Source organism: Antechinus flavipes, chromosome X (genome assembly GCF_016432865.1).
Source record: "Antechinus flavipes isolate AdamAnt ecotype Samford, QLD, Australia chromosome X, AdamAnt_v2, whole genome shotgun sequence".
Lineage (NCBI taxonomy): Eukaryota > Metazoa > Chordata > Mammalia > Dasyuromorphia > Dasyuridae > Antechinus > Antechinus flavipes.
In genome coordinates this window covers 45552081-45569090 of record NC_067404.1, presented here as the reverse complement: position 1 = coordinate 45569090, position 17010 = coordinate 45552081, and the positions used below count along the sequence as shown (strand labels likewise).

Here is a 17010-nt window from a genome sequence, read left to right as displayed (position 1 = left end):
TGGGGAAGGGAGGAGAGGAGGAGAGGGATATCTCTGGAATTCTCTCTTTTTTTTTATTCCAAACATTTTAATAAGAGTTCTCTGCAAGGCATTTAAAACACCAGTTTGTGAGGATAAACTCCATTGGAGAGAGAAAATAGAGACCACAGTAGCCACAGAGCTGAGGAATTTTCTTGATTTTGGGCAGGATCTGAGAGTCTACTGCTTTCTGATCAGCCTTGCGCTGCTCTGTAATCTCATATTTCTCTTTTTCTGTGTCAAAAATCTCTCCTTCTTGATGTCGAGGGTTGCGGAGCCTCTTCTTCTTGAAGTAGGCATCAGTAAGATGATTTGGAATTTTTACACCAGAAAGATTAACCCTGGTGGAGGTAGCAATGACAGATTTCTGATGGGTCCTTCGCAGAGGAACACAGTGGATGGTCAGAGGTCCAGTCATGAGTAGCAAGCCACTAGCCAGCTGCTTCAGGAAAACCACTCGCTTGCCTCTGTGGCGGCCAGTGAGCATGATCAAAACGGTGCCTGGGGTGATACTAGATCGAAGTCTCCTCACATGCTGGCTGAAGGGCTTTTTGCCATGACTTAGCAGCTTTCTAGGCACATCCTCAGTAGGGTAATACCTAGGCATTTTGCGAATCTTTACCACACGGGTTCCTCCATTCTTATCACCGCCAACTGGTTTTGAGATAGTAGCAGGCACCCTCTCTCTCTTTTTCCTTTCAATTCAGGTTTTTGGCGCAGCATATTTTCACTTGTACATAGCTCACTGGGAATACATGGCAGACCTGGAGTATTTACCGATTCCTCGGGCCAGAACTGGGTTCCTACTGCAATGCTTTCGAGGCTTTTTCACAACCTTTTCAGTTGTATCTTCCTTTTTGCTTTTCTTTTCCTTTTTTTTCCTTTGGTACTTTTTGGGGTTTTTTATCCGCCATCTTGAGAGAAGGGCAAGAGCTGGAATTTTCTTAAAGTAGTCTTGTTTGAGGTTAGACCCTGGATAATGTGCTTTCCAGATGCTTTACGTTAATGACAAAATTCTCAGTTTGCATGAAACTTGTATTTCCTCCTACTAGGTGGAAGGATTTGCGTGCAGGGACCACACCATGTGATCCATCAATGACCTTCCAGGCACTTGACCTCTGTTAGCTTGGATTTCCTCTTCTGGAAGATGGGATTTATCCCTGCCCCGTAGGCCAAAGGACCCTGAGTCTCCCCGCAAGAGAATAGACAGGAAAGTAAAATGCCATACAGATGTATCTTTGTGGTGGTTGTTATAGTTCTCCCTTCAGATCCTGACTCCTTTCCCACCTTAATGAAGGGGCAGGGAGCAAAAGGGGTGTGGGAAAGGAACAAGACTGAAGTCAGAGTCTGGAGACCAGACTTCCCATCCAGGCTTGCTGCTTACAAGCTATACCGCCATGGTGAACGATACTTCCTCTAATGTAGAAAGCTATTAGTATTGGCATTTCTTCAGATGTCAGGGTCTTCATGTATTTTGGCTTGTCTCCCTCCAGATTCCATCCTTTTCTTTCTTCCTGTTTATTTAAGAACTATGATTCGCACCATAATAGATCATTTTTGGTGATTGGAATTTTGGCCAGCAGATGGCCTCATTTACAAGTTGGTTTTCACTCGTGAAAGTCAAATCTCACTCGAGCTATCTGTCCCTCTCTGATTTATGATTCCCTCACATGGGACCTTAGGAATTGGCTCATGGGAGTTTCCGGTCTGCTAATGGCTACCCACTATCACTTTTGCCCCCCCCTCCCATTTTCCTTGGACTTGGTGTTGTCTAAGAGCCCTTTCGGTCCTATTCCTCCGCCCTCTGCCCTCTGATCCTATTTTTCTCACTCCCCCAGGTGAATGAATAGTTGCGCCCTTTCTCTTCCATCGCAATAGTCAGTCACAAGCTACTTATTGAACAAATGCAAATGCAGAAGACTTAGGAAGTAAAAGCACATTTTGAAGTAGTCTGTGAAGACTAGTAATTTATTTTTATGCCTGTGCCATATGTACAGTGTATAAGGCCCATTCCTAAACATATACATCGTGCACGTTTTATAATTAGAAAACAGTTTCCCCTATGCTATTTCATTTGAGACTCACAACAGCCTACAAGGGAGCCATCATTTATACCTCCTTTACAGAAGAGGATATAAAAGCCTTAAAAGAGGTAAAGTGATTTGTCCAGACTCACAACTAGTAACTTAACAAGCCTCAAATTCAAGTCTTGTAGACCTCCCTCACCCCACTAAGACAGCACCACTTCCACTGTATCACACTTCTCCCTGTATAAGTACATGGCACTGGGTCAGTGATGTGGGGATTTTCAGAACTGTCCATTCTGCAAGAAAAACCACCTAGATAGAGCTCTGAGCCTATGGCAGTTATCAAAGGATCCATAATCTCCTGTAATGCAGTGGGCCTCACTTCCTCATGAGCTGAGATAAAAATGTGAGAGACAGGGACAGAACTGGTTTTATTTTAAGAAATGGAAACATGAAGGCAGCTAGTTGGTGCAGTGTTCTATCCACTGAAGTCAGGAGGACCTGAGTTCAAATCCGGCCTCAGACACTTCCTAGCTGTGTAACCCTGGGCAGGTCACTGCCAATTACCTCAGCCAAAAAAAAAAAAAAAAAGAAATGGGAATATGGCCCAATATTGGAATGGGAAATCTCAATACTGGAATCAGTCACCACGTTGGGACAACTAGTATTGGAAACAGCTTCCAGGATCTCTGCCTGCTCATCCCATTGGCATTTCAAACTGAACATGCTAGAAAATCAAATTTGCCTTTTTCCCCCAGAGCTTGTTCATCCTTCTGACTTCCCCATCTCTGTGTAGCACCACCATTTCTCAGTTTTTTTACTTTTATAACTTTGGGATTCCCTCTGATTTCTTCCTCTCCTTTATCTTTGATATTTCACATGTAGTCTTTCTTCTGTTTCCACTACCAGCACCTTTTAGGGCCTCTCATTAGCATCCAGGTAGACTGTTGTCTGTGTCTTCCAATTGATCCTTTCCCCGCCAGAAAAATCTCTATTAATATGTAGATCTGCTCATATCACTCCTGCTCATAAATCATCCCCGGTGCCATATTATCTCTTACTAGAGACGTGATCTGTGACATCATTGATGTGGAGCGCTCCTGGAAGAAGAGATTTCCCTCTACCAATTCCCAGCGAGATCACCTCTGCAGCAGTCTTAAAGTGTTAACCAAGGGTATTCCAAGATTAGCTGGCTTATCGAGGATCATACAGTACCTGTCAGGAGGAGGCAACCTGGGGTCTTGCTGACTCCAGGCCTAGCTTTTTATCCACTAGGCCATACTCCTGTCTACTACACGTAATGACAACTCATTTGCGGGAAGGCCCTCTGAAATTCTGACTTCCCGGCCTTATTTTCAGGCATTCTTTTGCTTTTGAGCTCATATCTTCTGTTGTTATTCCCACTCATCATTTTAAAAAATATTATTTTATTTCCCCCTAATTACATGTCTCCACTCATCATTTAAAGTCCAATTAGAATGTCACTTTTTTTTTTAAAGCTGCTGGCTAGTTCTCCTGATGGGTAACTTTCCTACTTGAGACCTCACAGAGCACTTTGTATCTCTATAATGCATTTAACACATAATATCATATATTAGAGTTTTCTATATTGCTGGGACTCCATCATTTTATTTTTAACATGAGGGACTGTGGTTTGTGCTTTCTAAAATCCCTGTTAGCTCCAATTCATATAGGTGTTTGTATCTTGGCCTCTATGTGAATTTGAACTGGTCTTGGGCAAGCCCTTCTCTTTGGGCCTCAGTTTCCTCATTTGTAAAATGAGAGGGTTGGACTAGATGGCTTTTTCATTCATACATCTTTGAGCCTCTGATACTGCTATTGATGAAGGCTGTTCAATTGTCTCATCTTTATATTTCTTCCAGTACACCGTGGAAGCACACAGTAGGTATTGAAAAAAGAAAACTTGAAGAAGGAGCTTCCCTGAGGTTCTATGTGTAATAAATAGGAGAGCCCGAATTCAAACTTGTGTGATGTCTTAGACATGTATCCCCTCTGGACCTCAACTAGTATGTTCTATAAGCCTGACTGTAAATTTTTTTAAAAAAAAGAAACGGGGATGATTACGTGCACGAAAGGCAGAAATTGAAGATACCTAGCAGCTGCTTGGGACGTTTCCAGGACTCCTAATGAGAGGGCTCTTCTAGCCTGATGGCTGATCTTGGTCCCAACAGCTTGTAAATCCCTGCAACATATGGCCGGATAGCAGCGTGTTAAACTCGTGTGCAGTTTACACTGTGGCATTCGATCCATTAGGCGAAGTAAGTTTTTCCCCTTCAGCAAGGATGTGAAGCTGTGCTTTCCTGACTAGCTGACAGCTAGACCTGCTGTCGGGCTCTCTGCAAAGGCACTTTCAGACAGCCGGGGCTGCCTTACAAATGAGCAAGATTGCTGAAGCAGCCTAGCGGGGAGGATGTGGAAACAAACACTGGGTCTAAATTCAGAAAAGCAGGGCTCAAATCCTGACTCCGGACAAGTGGTTTCCCTCCTCTGGGTCTGAACTTCCCCACTGCAAAATCATCTAGATGATCTCCAAGGTCTCTGCCATTTCTGCTTCTCTGGCTGAATAAGCACTAGACTGGTAGCGAGGGGGTCTAGAGTTAAGACCTGTTCCTGCAGGGAACTAGAGGAGAAACCTTAGGCCTAAAGGGAAGTCTTATGGCCCACTTCTCAGAATCATGCTTTGAAATCATTAAGAAACCTTGATTACAGAGAAAATTAAAGGGGAGTGGAAATAAGGATTTTTTTTTTCTTCATACGTGTTCACAGATGACCTGAAATCTATGCATGGAACCCCCAGAGTAAGAACCCTCTAATCTATCCCCTTTTATAGATAAGGCCCAGAAAAGGAAGGGAATTTGCTCAAAGTTAGCTAGTAAATAGAGAGGAAAAACTGGAACCCAAGTCTTCTGGCTCCAAATTCAATATTCATTCAATCACAACATGATATCATGACCTTAGGTGAAAGTTTTTCTCTCTGGGTTCTGGTTTCCCAGTTGGGGTTCGGTTTTGTAAAATGTAAAATGTAGGGGAATCGTAAAATCATAAAAGTATAAAATGTAGGGGAATTGTATAACATAAAATGAGGGGAGTTGAACCAGAATGTAATCAAGCAGACTGAAATAAAAGGAACAAGTATTTTTTAAGCACCTACTTAGCACATGCCAGACCTTGTGTTAAGTTCTTTACAAATAGGATCTCATTCGATCCTCACAATAATGCTGGGAGCTAGGTGCTGCTATTCTCTCCCCATTTTATATTTAAGGAAACTGAGGCAGATGGGGTAAGATGACTTACCCAAATTCCCATAGCTAGTGATTATCTGAGGGTGTATTTGAAGGCTAGGCCAAATACTGCTTTACTTTCAAACTATTTTTATTTTATTTTATTTTAATTCAATAGTATTTTATTTTTCCAATTACATGTAAAGATAGTTCTCACCATTCATTTTTGTAAGATTTGGGGTTCAAAATGTTTTTCTCATTCCCTCCCTCACCACCCTCACCCCAAGACAACAAGCTATCTGATCTAGGTTATACGTGTACAATCATTTTAAACGTATTTCCATATTAGTCATTCAAACAATATTTTTTTTAAAAGGCAGCAGACACCTGTGACCGGGAGCTGTTAGAGAGTGAGGAGCTGCAGTGATGATTGACATTGCTGGGGCACTCCACAGGAGATGAAGGTGCTTCGTCCCAGCCCTTGACTTTTGGAACCCGGGACAGAAAGGCAAGGTTTCTTGTCCTCCTTTGCAGATAAAACCGTGGCTTCTTCTATGGGGCTTTGTACTCCCTTCACCAGCACACATATATGTATGCACGTATATACACACATACACGTGTGTATACCCATGTACGGTGATCTTGGGGTGAGCATTGCTATGACCTATCCTTGGAGAGAAAAGAACTGTGGATAACTGAGCAGTTGGATCTTTTCCGTCATTTTTCAGGAGGACAGGCCAGGGGATGGTATTTTTGGCTTGACTTGATAACCTTCATCCTCTTGTTCTCTTTGGCTACTTTTATGTTCTGACTATTCTATAATTAAAAAAATCTTTTTCTTTGGGGGAAAAACAACCCCCAAAACTTTCCAGCTGGCATCAGCCAGGATAGGGGCTTATAAATATTTGCAAGAATCATGGAAGAACAGTCAGATTTAATGTAGTTCTCTTGCGCGTCTCCAGCTGCATCACCAGTTATCTGCCTTCTGTGGAGCTCTCTTGTTTACCAGATCTGCTAAATCTCAAAGCCTGAACTACAAGGCTAAATGAGATTATGTCATCCACCATATTCACAGTTGCCATGATGGGTGAGAGCATCCAGTACCCAAGGGTGTGACCGGTGGTAATAGTGTCAGCTGAAGTTTGCTAGCTATAGCCAAAGAGCATGCTGGCCACCGCTGTTTAAGACTCAAACTCCTATTGAGTAGGTGAAGATACAACCTACAAATTCTTTGAGGTTCTTTTCATTGACCTATTCTGTAAAGCCATTAGTAGAAACCCTGACATTCAGTGGCTCATCAAACCAGTGTACAAACACAGAGAAATGTACAGCTTTATCTCTGTTCTCAGGAGAATTCAGGGTCTTGGAAAGGGTCACAGTTTCCATCATATTGCTCAGAGAAGGCACAGTACCACTGTTGTTGAGTTGTTTCAGTTGAAGTGCAGCTCTTCATGACCCTTTTTGGAGTTTTCTTGGCAAAGATACTGGAGTGGTTTGCCATTTTTTTCTCCAGTCACTACCACTAATGCATATTAATTTGCAAACTTGCTGTTTAATGAACAACATTTAGGATAGTAAAAAAAATATATACCTCTAGGCACTGGTCCTTATGTTCCTGTCTCACATCTGCCTTGTATTTAGGATGAGAATGTGATAGACATGATCCTAAAGTTTCGTTCCAATTTTACCGGATTCTAGACTAAGCTGGAAGTTTACCTCCACTTTTTCCTACACAGAGAACCATCCCTTCTTGGTGCCGTCAGGGTTGATAACTTCCTTACTTGGACACCAGGAGCATCTTATTTCACTGAACTATTGTAAAATCCTAGGGCCTGCAACTACAAGGGATTTTAGAGATTATCTGGCTCAATCCGTTCATTTTACTGAGGGTGGAACAGATTCAAGTATTTGTATTTGGACAGCTAGGTGGTGCTGCATGGATAGAGAGCTGGGCCTGAAGTCAGAAAGACTCATCTTTTTGAGTTCAAATTTGGCCTCAGACACTTCTTGTTGTGTGACTCTGGGCAAGTCACTCAACCCTGTCTGCTTCAGTTTCTGGAGAGCTGGAGAAGGAAATGGCAAATCCCTCTAGTATCTTTGCCAAGAAAACCCAAAATGGGCTCATAAAAAGAGTTTGACATGACTGAAATGACTAAACCACAAAATTTGGCTCAGTCTAGTCCATACATTTTAGACTCGTAAAAGTTGAAGAGTCCAATGCAATCCCCATAAACTTTGGATAGAAAACACCATCTGCATCCAGAAAAAGAACTATGGAGAGTGAATGTAAATCAACATGTGCTCTGTTCACTTCATTTTTCTGTTTTTTTCTCTCTTGTCGTTTTTCCCTTTTGTTCTGATTTCTCTCTCCTATTATAATTCATAAAGAAATGTGTGTTTAAAAAGTCAATATACATGTATAACCAGAAAAAATAAGACAATAAAGAAAAAAGTTGCAGGAGGACGGATGCTTCAGGAAAATCCTAGTTGAGTTAGGTCCTTGAATACTTGTCGGTACCATTGTCGTCTTCATTGTTGCTGATAACAAGAAACAAGTTTCCAGGAAACAATGGGAACAGTTTTCAGTTCTGCCATCGGTTTAAGAACTCTCTTCTGAACCTTCCCCATGCCATCATCAGTAAGTTTTATGGTCGGATGCCGTATCAAAGCAACAGAGCCCCCGGGTGAGATGACCTCCACAGAGGTCTTTTTTATTTTCAAAATATATGCAAAGGTAGTTTTCAACATTCATCCTTATAAAACCTTGTGTTCTAATTTTTTCCCCTCCCTTCTCCCCATCCCCTCCCTTAGACAGCAAGTAAGTTAAGGTATGTTAAACATGTGCAATTCTTCTAAACATTTCCACATTTATCGTGCTGCACAAGAAAAATCAGCCGAAAAGAAAAAAAAACCCAAGGAAACAACAACAAAAAAGCTGAAAATAATATATTGCAATTCACACTCATTCCCCACAGTCCTCTCTCTGGATGCAGATGGCTCTCTCCATCACAAGTCTATCAGAACTGGCCTGAATCCCCTCATTGTTGAAAAGAGCCACGTCCATCATAGTTGACTGTCACATAATCTTGTTATTGCTGTGTACAATGTTCTCTGGGTTCTACTCACTTCACTTAGCATCATGCAAGTCTCTCCAGACCTCTCTGAAATCATCTTGCTGATTGTTCTGGACCCTCTTTTCTTCTCCCTCAATACTACTTCAATTGGTAATGTCATAATTTCCCATGAATTTAACTATCATCTCTATGCTGCTGATTTTCTTTTTTTCCCTCAACAGTATTTTATTTTTCCAAAGACATGTAAATATAGTTTTCAGCATTCATTATTTTTCTGGGGCAATTGGGGTCATTTACCCTCCAGGGTCACACAGCTAGGACCTGTTAAGTGTCTGAGGCCAAATTTGAACTCAGCTCCTCCTGACTTCAGGGCTGGTGCTCTATCCACTGCACCAACTAGCTGCCTCCCAGCATTCATTTTTGTAAGACTTAGTGTTCTGACTTTTTTTCTTTCTCTCCTCCTCAAGACAACAAGTAATCTGATATAGGTTAAATACGTGCAATTCTTTTTAAAATATTCCTGTATTTTTTAGGTTGTGCAAGAATAATCAGACCAAAAGGGAAAAAATCCATGAGAAAGAAAAACAAAGAAACAAAAAGGTGAAAATCCTATGCTTTGCCTCACATTTAGTCACCATCGTTCTCTCTCTGAATGCTGATGGCATTTTCCATCCCAAGTCTATTGGAATTGCCTTGAATCTCCTCATGGTTGAGAAAAACCACATCCATCTCAGTTGACCAGCACATAATCTTCTTGTTACCGTGTACAGTGTTCTCTTGGTTCTGCTCACTTCACTCTATACTGATGATTTTCAAATATATTTATCCAGCCTTAGTCTCTCTGCTGACGTCCAGTTGGCTATCTCCAAACTATCTTTCAGGCATCTCAAACTGGGTGTCTTGTATATATCTTAAAGTCAACATATCCATAACTGAACCCTAACCAAACTGATCCATATCTTTCCCCCAAACACTCCCCCCTTCTAGACTTCTCTAGTACTGTGAAGGGCACCACCATCTTCCCAGTCCCCTAGGCTTGTAACCCAAGTGTCATTCTTGATTCTTCACTCTCTCCCTCATCTTTATTTGCTGGCATCCCTGGCTTCCTCCAAGTCACAACTAAAATGGCATCTTTTACAGGAAGTTTTTTCTAACTCCTCTTAAATCTGGTACCTTCTTTATTTTAATTATTTCCTATTTATCTTGTATATGGCTTTTTTGGAACATAATTACTTGTCTTCTCTATTAGATTTTGAGTGCCTTAAGGTTGGGAACTGTCTTTTGCCTTTTTGTGTCCTCAGCACTTAGCACAGTGCTTTGTATATAATAACCTAATGAGTGTTTATTAACTGACTGCCTGACTTATTGTAAAAAGGCTTGTTGTTTTTGTTGTTCAGTTTTTTTTCAGTCATGTCTGACTCTTGTGATCCCATTTGGAGTTTTCATGGCAAAGATGCTGGAGCAGTTTGCCCATTTCCTTCTCCAGCTCATTTTACAGATGAGGAAGCTGAGGCAAACAGGATTAAGTAAAGACTTGCCCAGGGTCCCACAACTAGATTTGAACTCAGGAAGATGAAGTCTTCCTGACTTCAGGCCCCAAACTCTCTCCACCAAAGTGCCACTTAGCTTCCCCCAGAAGGCTAATACTTTGCTATTATTTGAATAGCCCACAGAATCTCTGATTTGGATAGAATCTCATTAAATTACACCCGAACAGATATAGGGTATCATACCCTTACCTGAGGGTGCTCTGCCCAAAGGAATGTTAATTTTGATTGCAGAAACCTTTCAAGATATCTTGGGGTTTATGGGCTGGGACCATGCCTTAAACCCAAATCAATCTGGCTCTCATTGATTGATCAGCCATAGGTACCAGGCCAAGCCCTACTCCGTCATTATTTGGGCCCCGATTGGCTCAGAATGAATGCAAATAGCAGTTGTTTCCATTTTGGCCAGAAACGCTGGGGGTCTTTCCCTCCTGAATTGGTATATTTTTCAACTAGGTAAAAGAGGCCATTCTTTGCCTCATTTCTTACCTAGCCTTAATCACTGGATAGATTTTTGCCTCAGTCAAACTGAGACCTGTTGAAGACCTTAGATTTAAAAGGCCAAGGTCTCCTCCCGCATCCAGGACCATCTCCAGTCGTCCTGCTCTCTGTCTGGCCACTGGATCCAGCTGGTTCCAGAGGGGAAAGGGAGGCCGGTGACCTTGCCCAGCCCTCCTCATTGAAATCCGATTTACTTGCAAGTCATGGAATCACCTTCCTGATGTCATGAGTCCTCTTCCAGAGTGAAGGACAAACTACAACAGAGCCAGACAAGAATCCCTTCTAAAACATTGAAATGTACCCCCTGCCTTGTTTGAGTAACTAATAAGGAGGGAAGGAACCCGCTGCTCATTGAAGCAGCCCATTCTCCTTTTGTCATCATTAAGGAGTTTTTCCTTTGTTATCAGCCCTATCTGTGCCTCTTCTCCAATCCTCTGACTTTCACATGTTGTTCCTCATTCTTCTCTTACTAAGTGGACCAAATCTTTTATATAACAGCTCTTTGAACACTTTGAAGACAGTTCTTGAGTTCCAGGTCAACATTACCAATTTCTTTAACTGATCTTCCTGATGTGACCTGGCAGCCTCTCATTGTCGTGGGTGCCTTCACCTGAATTTTCTTCAGCTTCTCAATATCCTTGCTAAAATATGGTGATAAGACTTGAACTCTGTCCTTTACTTTTATTATCTGACCAAAGCAAAGGAGCCTGGGACATCATCTCCCTCATTTTAGACACTTACTTCTTTCCATCCAGCTTGGAATGGTATTAGTCTTTTGGGCTTCCATATGATATATTTGGTTTATATTAGTTTATAATGCCCTAAAGTCCCCAGTGTTTTGGCTAACCATTTCGCCTCCATCTTGTACTTGGGAAGTGGCTTTTTGGAAGCCCATGCATTTATCCCTATTCAATTTCATCTGACTACATTTGATCCAGTGATCTAATCTGTTGAGATCTGGTTGGACTTGAACTATCATCCCAAGTATTAGCTGTCTACTCCATTCAGCTCTCCTATCTGCAGATTTGATGAGTGTGACCAGAAGAGTGAGGGTTTCTAATCTTTTAAGTTGCTTCCTTCTTGTTTTTAAGAGATGTGTGTGGTGGGAAGAGTTCTAATTAGGAAATCCTGGTATCGGACTCCATGAAATGGGAGTACCATTCTAATCCTGGTAATTCTACCTAACCAATTTTGTGACATGAGCATGGAAACTTTTGGGACTCAGCTTCCTTATCTGGAAAATGGGTATAACAATCCTGACTTGACCTGCTTCCTAGATAGGATGCCAGGATCACTTTGTAAACAGGAATGCATTTTGTTACCATAAAGCTTTTAAATTCATTAAATTACTAAATTAAAGTAATTAAAAACCACATTCTGTTATTTGTTATTGATAACCTATATAATCTTCATTGTTTAATAATAGCAGCTAGGATCAATACTGCATTTTAAGGTTTGCAAAGTACTGATCATATGTTATTTTATTCGATCCTCAAAACAGCTCTGTGAGGGAGGTACTGGGATTATCTGCATTTTATAGAGAAAGAGATTAAAACTGAGAAAGGTTAGGCAGGATTCAAACTTCTTGGCTTCAAGGCTAGCAACTCTGCCCACTATGACACCTTTCTGCCTTTTTAGATACAGAAGAGGCAGCAGAGTGGATATCTATCTAGTGGATAGAGTATTAGACTTGGTATTAGGAAAAACCAGGTTCAAATCCACCTCAGTCATTTATCAGCTGTGACCATGGGCAAATCCTCTCTGAAGCTCATTTCCCTTTTCTTCCTATGTTAGAGGGTTGTGGGGATTAAGTAAGATAGTAGATATAAAAAGCGCCATGAAAACTTTGTGGTGCTCTGTAATGTCTGCTATTATTATTATATCATTGTTGGTTTAGTTATTGTTATGATGATTGTAGCTGACTCATGCTACTCCTATGAGATTATAGACTATTTTTAAGGCCTTTTTGATCTTTTTTTTTCCTTAAAAATGCAGTTTCTTTCTGAGTTCATTTGATGATTGCACATTGAGTGCTTGATAAAAATCTAAATATTCTCCTTCCAGTAACTTTTCTTCATTTGGAACAAAGTCTTCATCATAGAAAGTCATTATATCTCTTTGGTATAATCTGTACCTTCATTCTTTAAACACAGTGTTCCTATGATAATGTCTTCTGGGTAGGCATACCAAGCTCCCCTGAACTTTCCCTCCCCAAAAGCAGTTTTCCAGGCACTCTGTCTTTCAAGGTCACTTGTTTTTTTGAACAGCCTGGAGGTGGGGAACATGGAGATCCAAGCTTTCAAGTCGAATTTTCCAGTTTGCCCTGTTGCACCTAATACTGAAATTTAAAGGACTATGGAACTGTGGTCTGTTCATTTGGCTTTAAGTAACTAGATGGGGTTGACAAAGAAAGCCTAAAGTCCTGATAAAATTGCTTCCTGAGGAAAGCAGGGAAGGGCACGGAGGGGGTTCAGTTCAATCTTATAGTCCCACTCTCTGTGATGATCGTGGGTAGCCCTACCAGTCAGAAATGTCAACCCCCTGAAGTTAAATTTCCCCAATAAATCTGTCTAGGGCTCACTCCATCTTGGCTGAATCCCTTTTGTGTTAGCCCACCAGAACGTTCTGCCTCTTGGTGTCGTTCTCCTCCCCTTTCCCTACTTCCCCATGCCACCTGTGACACCTCCTCTCATCCCTCCCACCATGCCTTTCTCCTTCTTATAACTTACACACACACACACACACACACACACACACACACACACACACACATACACACACACAAAACTTATAACTTACTCTTGTAGGGGTGTTAAATTCTATGAATTTAGTCTGCTAGCTAAAGATGTATTCCAACCTCATGGGTGCTCTTTTTCTCCTGGTTAATTGTGAGTTACACCCAGGAACTTGGCTTTTCCATTATTAATTGTTCAAATCTCTTTCCTCACTAACTATATGCTCTCCCAATCCTATTTCATATTTACTGGTGTCTATTAAATCTCTACATTCATCTGTAACCTTTTCTAAATAAACCTACCTTTTGCCAAAGAGAATGGCCATCATGAATTCTTCACGAGACCGAACCCCGACATCTGATGCCTGAGTCTCATTCTTCGGAATTAGAAATTGCCCTCCTAAATCATATCAGAATGAGAGACCGAGGATGTGTGTTTGTGTGTGCACATGTACATATACATGTGCTCTTGGAATGGAATTATAGGAATCATATGGATGTAGATCTAATTTTTGAGGTTTAAAGTCGTAAGAACATCTAAAGCAACTCTTTCATTTCAAAAATGAGGAAACTGAGACCTTGCTCGGGTGAATTACCTAAGATCCCACAGTTAGTAAATAGCAGAGCTGGCATCTGTCTGGGTCGTGCACTTAATTTTTGAGATGTGGTTGTCACTGCCACCCAGAACCCACTGGTACCTCACTGATTTAGTCATCAGATCAGGTGTTGTTCCTCTTATCAAAGGAGATTTGCCTCTGAAGCCTGATTCAACAAAAAGGGATTACTCCTCACTGTGGTAAAATGCCTCTAAAGCCTGCTTTCCCTTGCCCTTTCCCTTGCTTGTTTGCTCAGCTGCCTTCCTGGGAGACAGCTCAGTTTAAGGACTTGGGACTTAATGGGTCCTACTGGAGGCGAGTTCATAGTGAAATGTCAAGTCCCATTGCTGATGACTGATTTTGAGCATCCCATCCTTTAGGAATGTGCTGTAGGAGGAGAATGGGCTGGGGAGGTGGTGGTGAGAGGTCAGCCACAAATTTGGGGCTGGGGGGTGAGTTGAATTCATGGGTCATCCCTACCTCGGTCCCCCCTACCCACCCACCGCGTGAGATCTACATTTCCTCCCTGACTAGTTTTTGAATCCTCCAGGCCAGTGGGCCCCGGAGGCTGCTCAGGTGTCTGTGGAAAATGGTTAGCTTGGGAGCTGGAGGAAGGGCTTGCAAGATCAGGCAGTGGGGCAGGAATGGAGAGTGTCATTTTGCTCTTTTTGAATTCTTATATACTGAAGAAACTCAAGTCTGTGGTAAAATTTTCAAGTGCCAAGTGCATGGATATTTCCTAGGAGCCCCCCTGCCACCCCCACTCTGTTCTCCAGAGGGTGCCTCAGGCAGCTTTGGAAACTCCAGGGGACCCTGGTCTAACTTGTAGTTCAGTTGCTGGAAAAGAGGTTAGGGTGAACACAAATGCTGGCTGGAGAGGCCCAGTCAGGTGGTACCTGCTGGTCCTAAGGTATATATTGCAGTAGGGCTGCGATTTCCGGTTCTGATTCCGATTTCCAGAGGTGAATTCCCCCTTCTCCCCTTCCCCCCTTTTCCCCCGCCTTCCCCCGGGTTTAAGTCGCAAGGCTCTTAGAGGCATAACTGCATTGAAGGCAACAAGCATTTATTGAGCACCCACCAGCTATATATCACTGATGTGGGCCAGCAGCAGGAAGGAAACACCGGTTCAGGACCTTACTCCTTAGTCACAGAGGAAAGAGAGAGAGGGAGGTTGGGCACATTTTGTAAGGGGAGAGGGGAGTGGCACTTGGGGGAATCAAATTTGCCCCAAGGATGCACTTTTCTGTCCACTGGGCTTGGGATCAGTTACTAGTACAAAAATTTTGATACAAATACAAATATGCGATCTGCAAATCTCAATGGACGACATAAATCCAGGGTGGTCCTTGTTGTATTCAAGGCTCCTTTGAAGTCGAATTTGATTTACACCCAACTTTCCAGGGGCCCAGAGTGGCTGGCCAGTCTCCCTAGACAAGAAGAAAAATTGGTTTATCCCAGTTGATGGCTTAGGGGAGGAAGTGGGGTGGGGGAGGATAAGGGGGATAGTGGGGGGGCTCTTTTTCAAATGGCAGGATTTGGAGGAGCAGAGGTCAGGGTCCCTGCCTCGGCTAGACAGAAGATGACGAGAGTGGGAGACTATAGCTTCTGACCTTTTCAGTTTAAGGACCAGGGGAGGGGGAAGTGTGTTTTATAGAATCATGCAGGTTAGACCTGGAGGGGCCGTTAGGACACACAGGAAATCACAGAATGGCAAAGGTGGAAGGAGCCCACGGGATTCCATTTTGCTAGGGTCCGGAGGGGAGAAGGGGACCTGCCGGAAGCCATTTAGCTAAGAAGTGCCAGAGTCGGGACTGGACTCCAGGGGTATTTGCGAGCTAGTCTGCCCTTACCGGCTCAGCCCTCCAGGTGGCCACGGGTGATAGTGATGACTTGGCAGGAAGTTTCCCTGGTCTCCCTTGGGCCGGGATCCCTGGGGTGTCTGAGGAAGAAGAGCAGCATCAATTTCTTTTTCACTCCCACAGCCATCTGGTAGAGCTGCATCCTCACGTCCTTCTGCCAGTAGGCATAGATGAGTGGGTTGAGGAGAGAGTTCCCGACTCCGAGCAGCCACAGGTACCTCTCCAGCACTTGGTAGAGCTGGCAGTGCTGGCAGGCAGACTGCACGATGCTGGTGATGAGGAACGGGGCCCAGGACAGGGTGAAGCTCCCGATGAGCACAGCCACAGTCCGGAGTGCCTTGAGGTCCCCGGAAGCCCTGAGGGAAGGACAGTGGCCTTCCGGGGCTCCGGCAAGCTCCATCTTCCGGATCTGCTCATTGTGCAGGGAGGCGATCTTGAACATGTCACAGTAGAAGAAGACAAAGAGCAGCAGGGCAGGGAAGAAGCCCCCGACGGACAGAATCAGAACGTAACGGGGCTGGAACACGGAGAAGAAGCTGCAGGGGCCTTGGTACGTGGCCTGCTGGAAGTAGGGCATCCACAGCGGGATGAAGCCAATGATGTAGGACACCAACCAGAGGCCGGCCACGCAGGTCCCGGCCAGGGGCCCGTTCATGATCTGGAAGTAGCGGAAGGGCTTCTTGATGGCCAGGTACCTGTCGAAGGCGATCAGCATCACGGTGAGGACGGAGGCGGCGGAGGAGGAGGTGACGAAGGCCATGCGGAGGCTGCACAGGGTCCTCTGGGTGGAGTGGGACGGATTGGAGAGCTGGTCGGTGACGAGGCCGGAGATGGCCACGCCGATGAGGATGTCGGCCACGGCCAGGTTCAGGGTGAAGCAGAGGCTGATGCTGTCGGTCTTGTGGATCAGCAGAAACACGGCCACCGCCACCAGGGCATTGATTGCGATGATGAAGCAGGCCAGAGTGGCAAGGATCACCCCAAAAGAGAAGGTGGAATCCATGGCTTCTGGTCACTCTCGGCTCTGTTGTCTCAGGGTGCGGTGAGGGAAGGCCCCATGCCCTTGTGAGCCAACGGAGTGAAAGAGCTGTCTGGAGGCGCAGAGCTTCAGAACTGTCTGCTCCTCATTAAGGATCTTCTCACTGACTTTTCCTTTTTCTACAGGGCTGTGGGAGTCAGCTGGGTCACTGGCAGTTCCAGTCCTCAGACTCCCGCCTCCCCCGCTCTCTGAGGGAGACTGGTCCTTCTCCCCTCCTCCTCCTCCTCCCAGCTGGCTAAGTCCCTCCTCCTTCCATAACAAGTTACTAGACAACTCCGGAGTACCTGGCACACACTGTCTCACTCCAGCTCCCTCTCATCATTGCTGCTTCAGGGGATGGGGCCGTTGGTCAAGTCCTGTGTCTGGCCCAACG

At 43.8% G+C, this 17010-nt stretch overlaps 2 protein-coding genes across 2 annotated transcripts; both read right to left on the bottom strand.

The window, feature by feature from the left end:
* Positions 1-46: 46 nt before the first annotated feature.
* Positions 47-905, bottom strand: LOC127543216 (60S ribosomal protein L6-like). Its single transcript, XM_051969236.1, is given in 2 exon segments — positions 47-145; positions 148-905. Coding segments are annotated over 2 exon segments (531 nt in total). The 5' UTR covers positions 626-905; the 3' UTR covers positions 47-92.
* Positions 906-14781: 13876 nt separating this feature from the next.
* On the bottom strand, positions 14782-16703 carry GPR119 (G protein-coupled receptor 119). The gene is made up of 2 exons (XM_051968415.1): positions 15590-16703; positions 14782-15166 (listed from the first exon to the last, which is right to left on the bottom strand). The coding sequence occupies exon 1, from the start codon at positions 16599-16601 to the stop codon at positions 15594-15596; it is 1008 nt and encodes a 335-aa protein (XP_051824375.1). The 5' UTR covers positions 16602-16703; the 3' UTR covers positions 14782-15166; positions 15590-15593.
* Between the last annotated feature and the right edge of the window lie 307 nt (positions 16704-17010).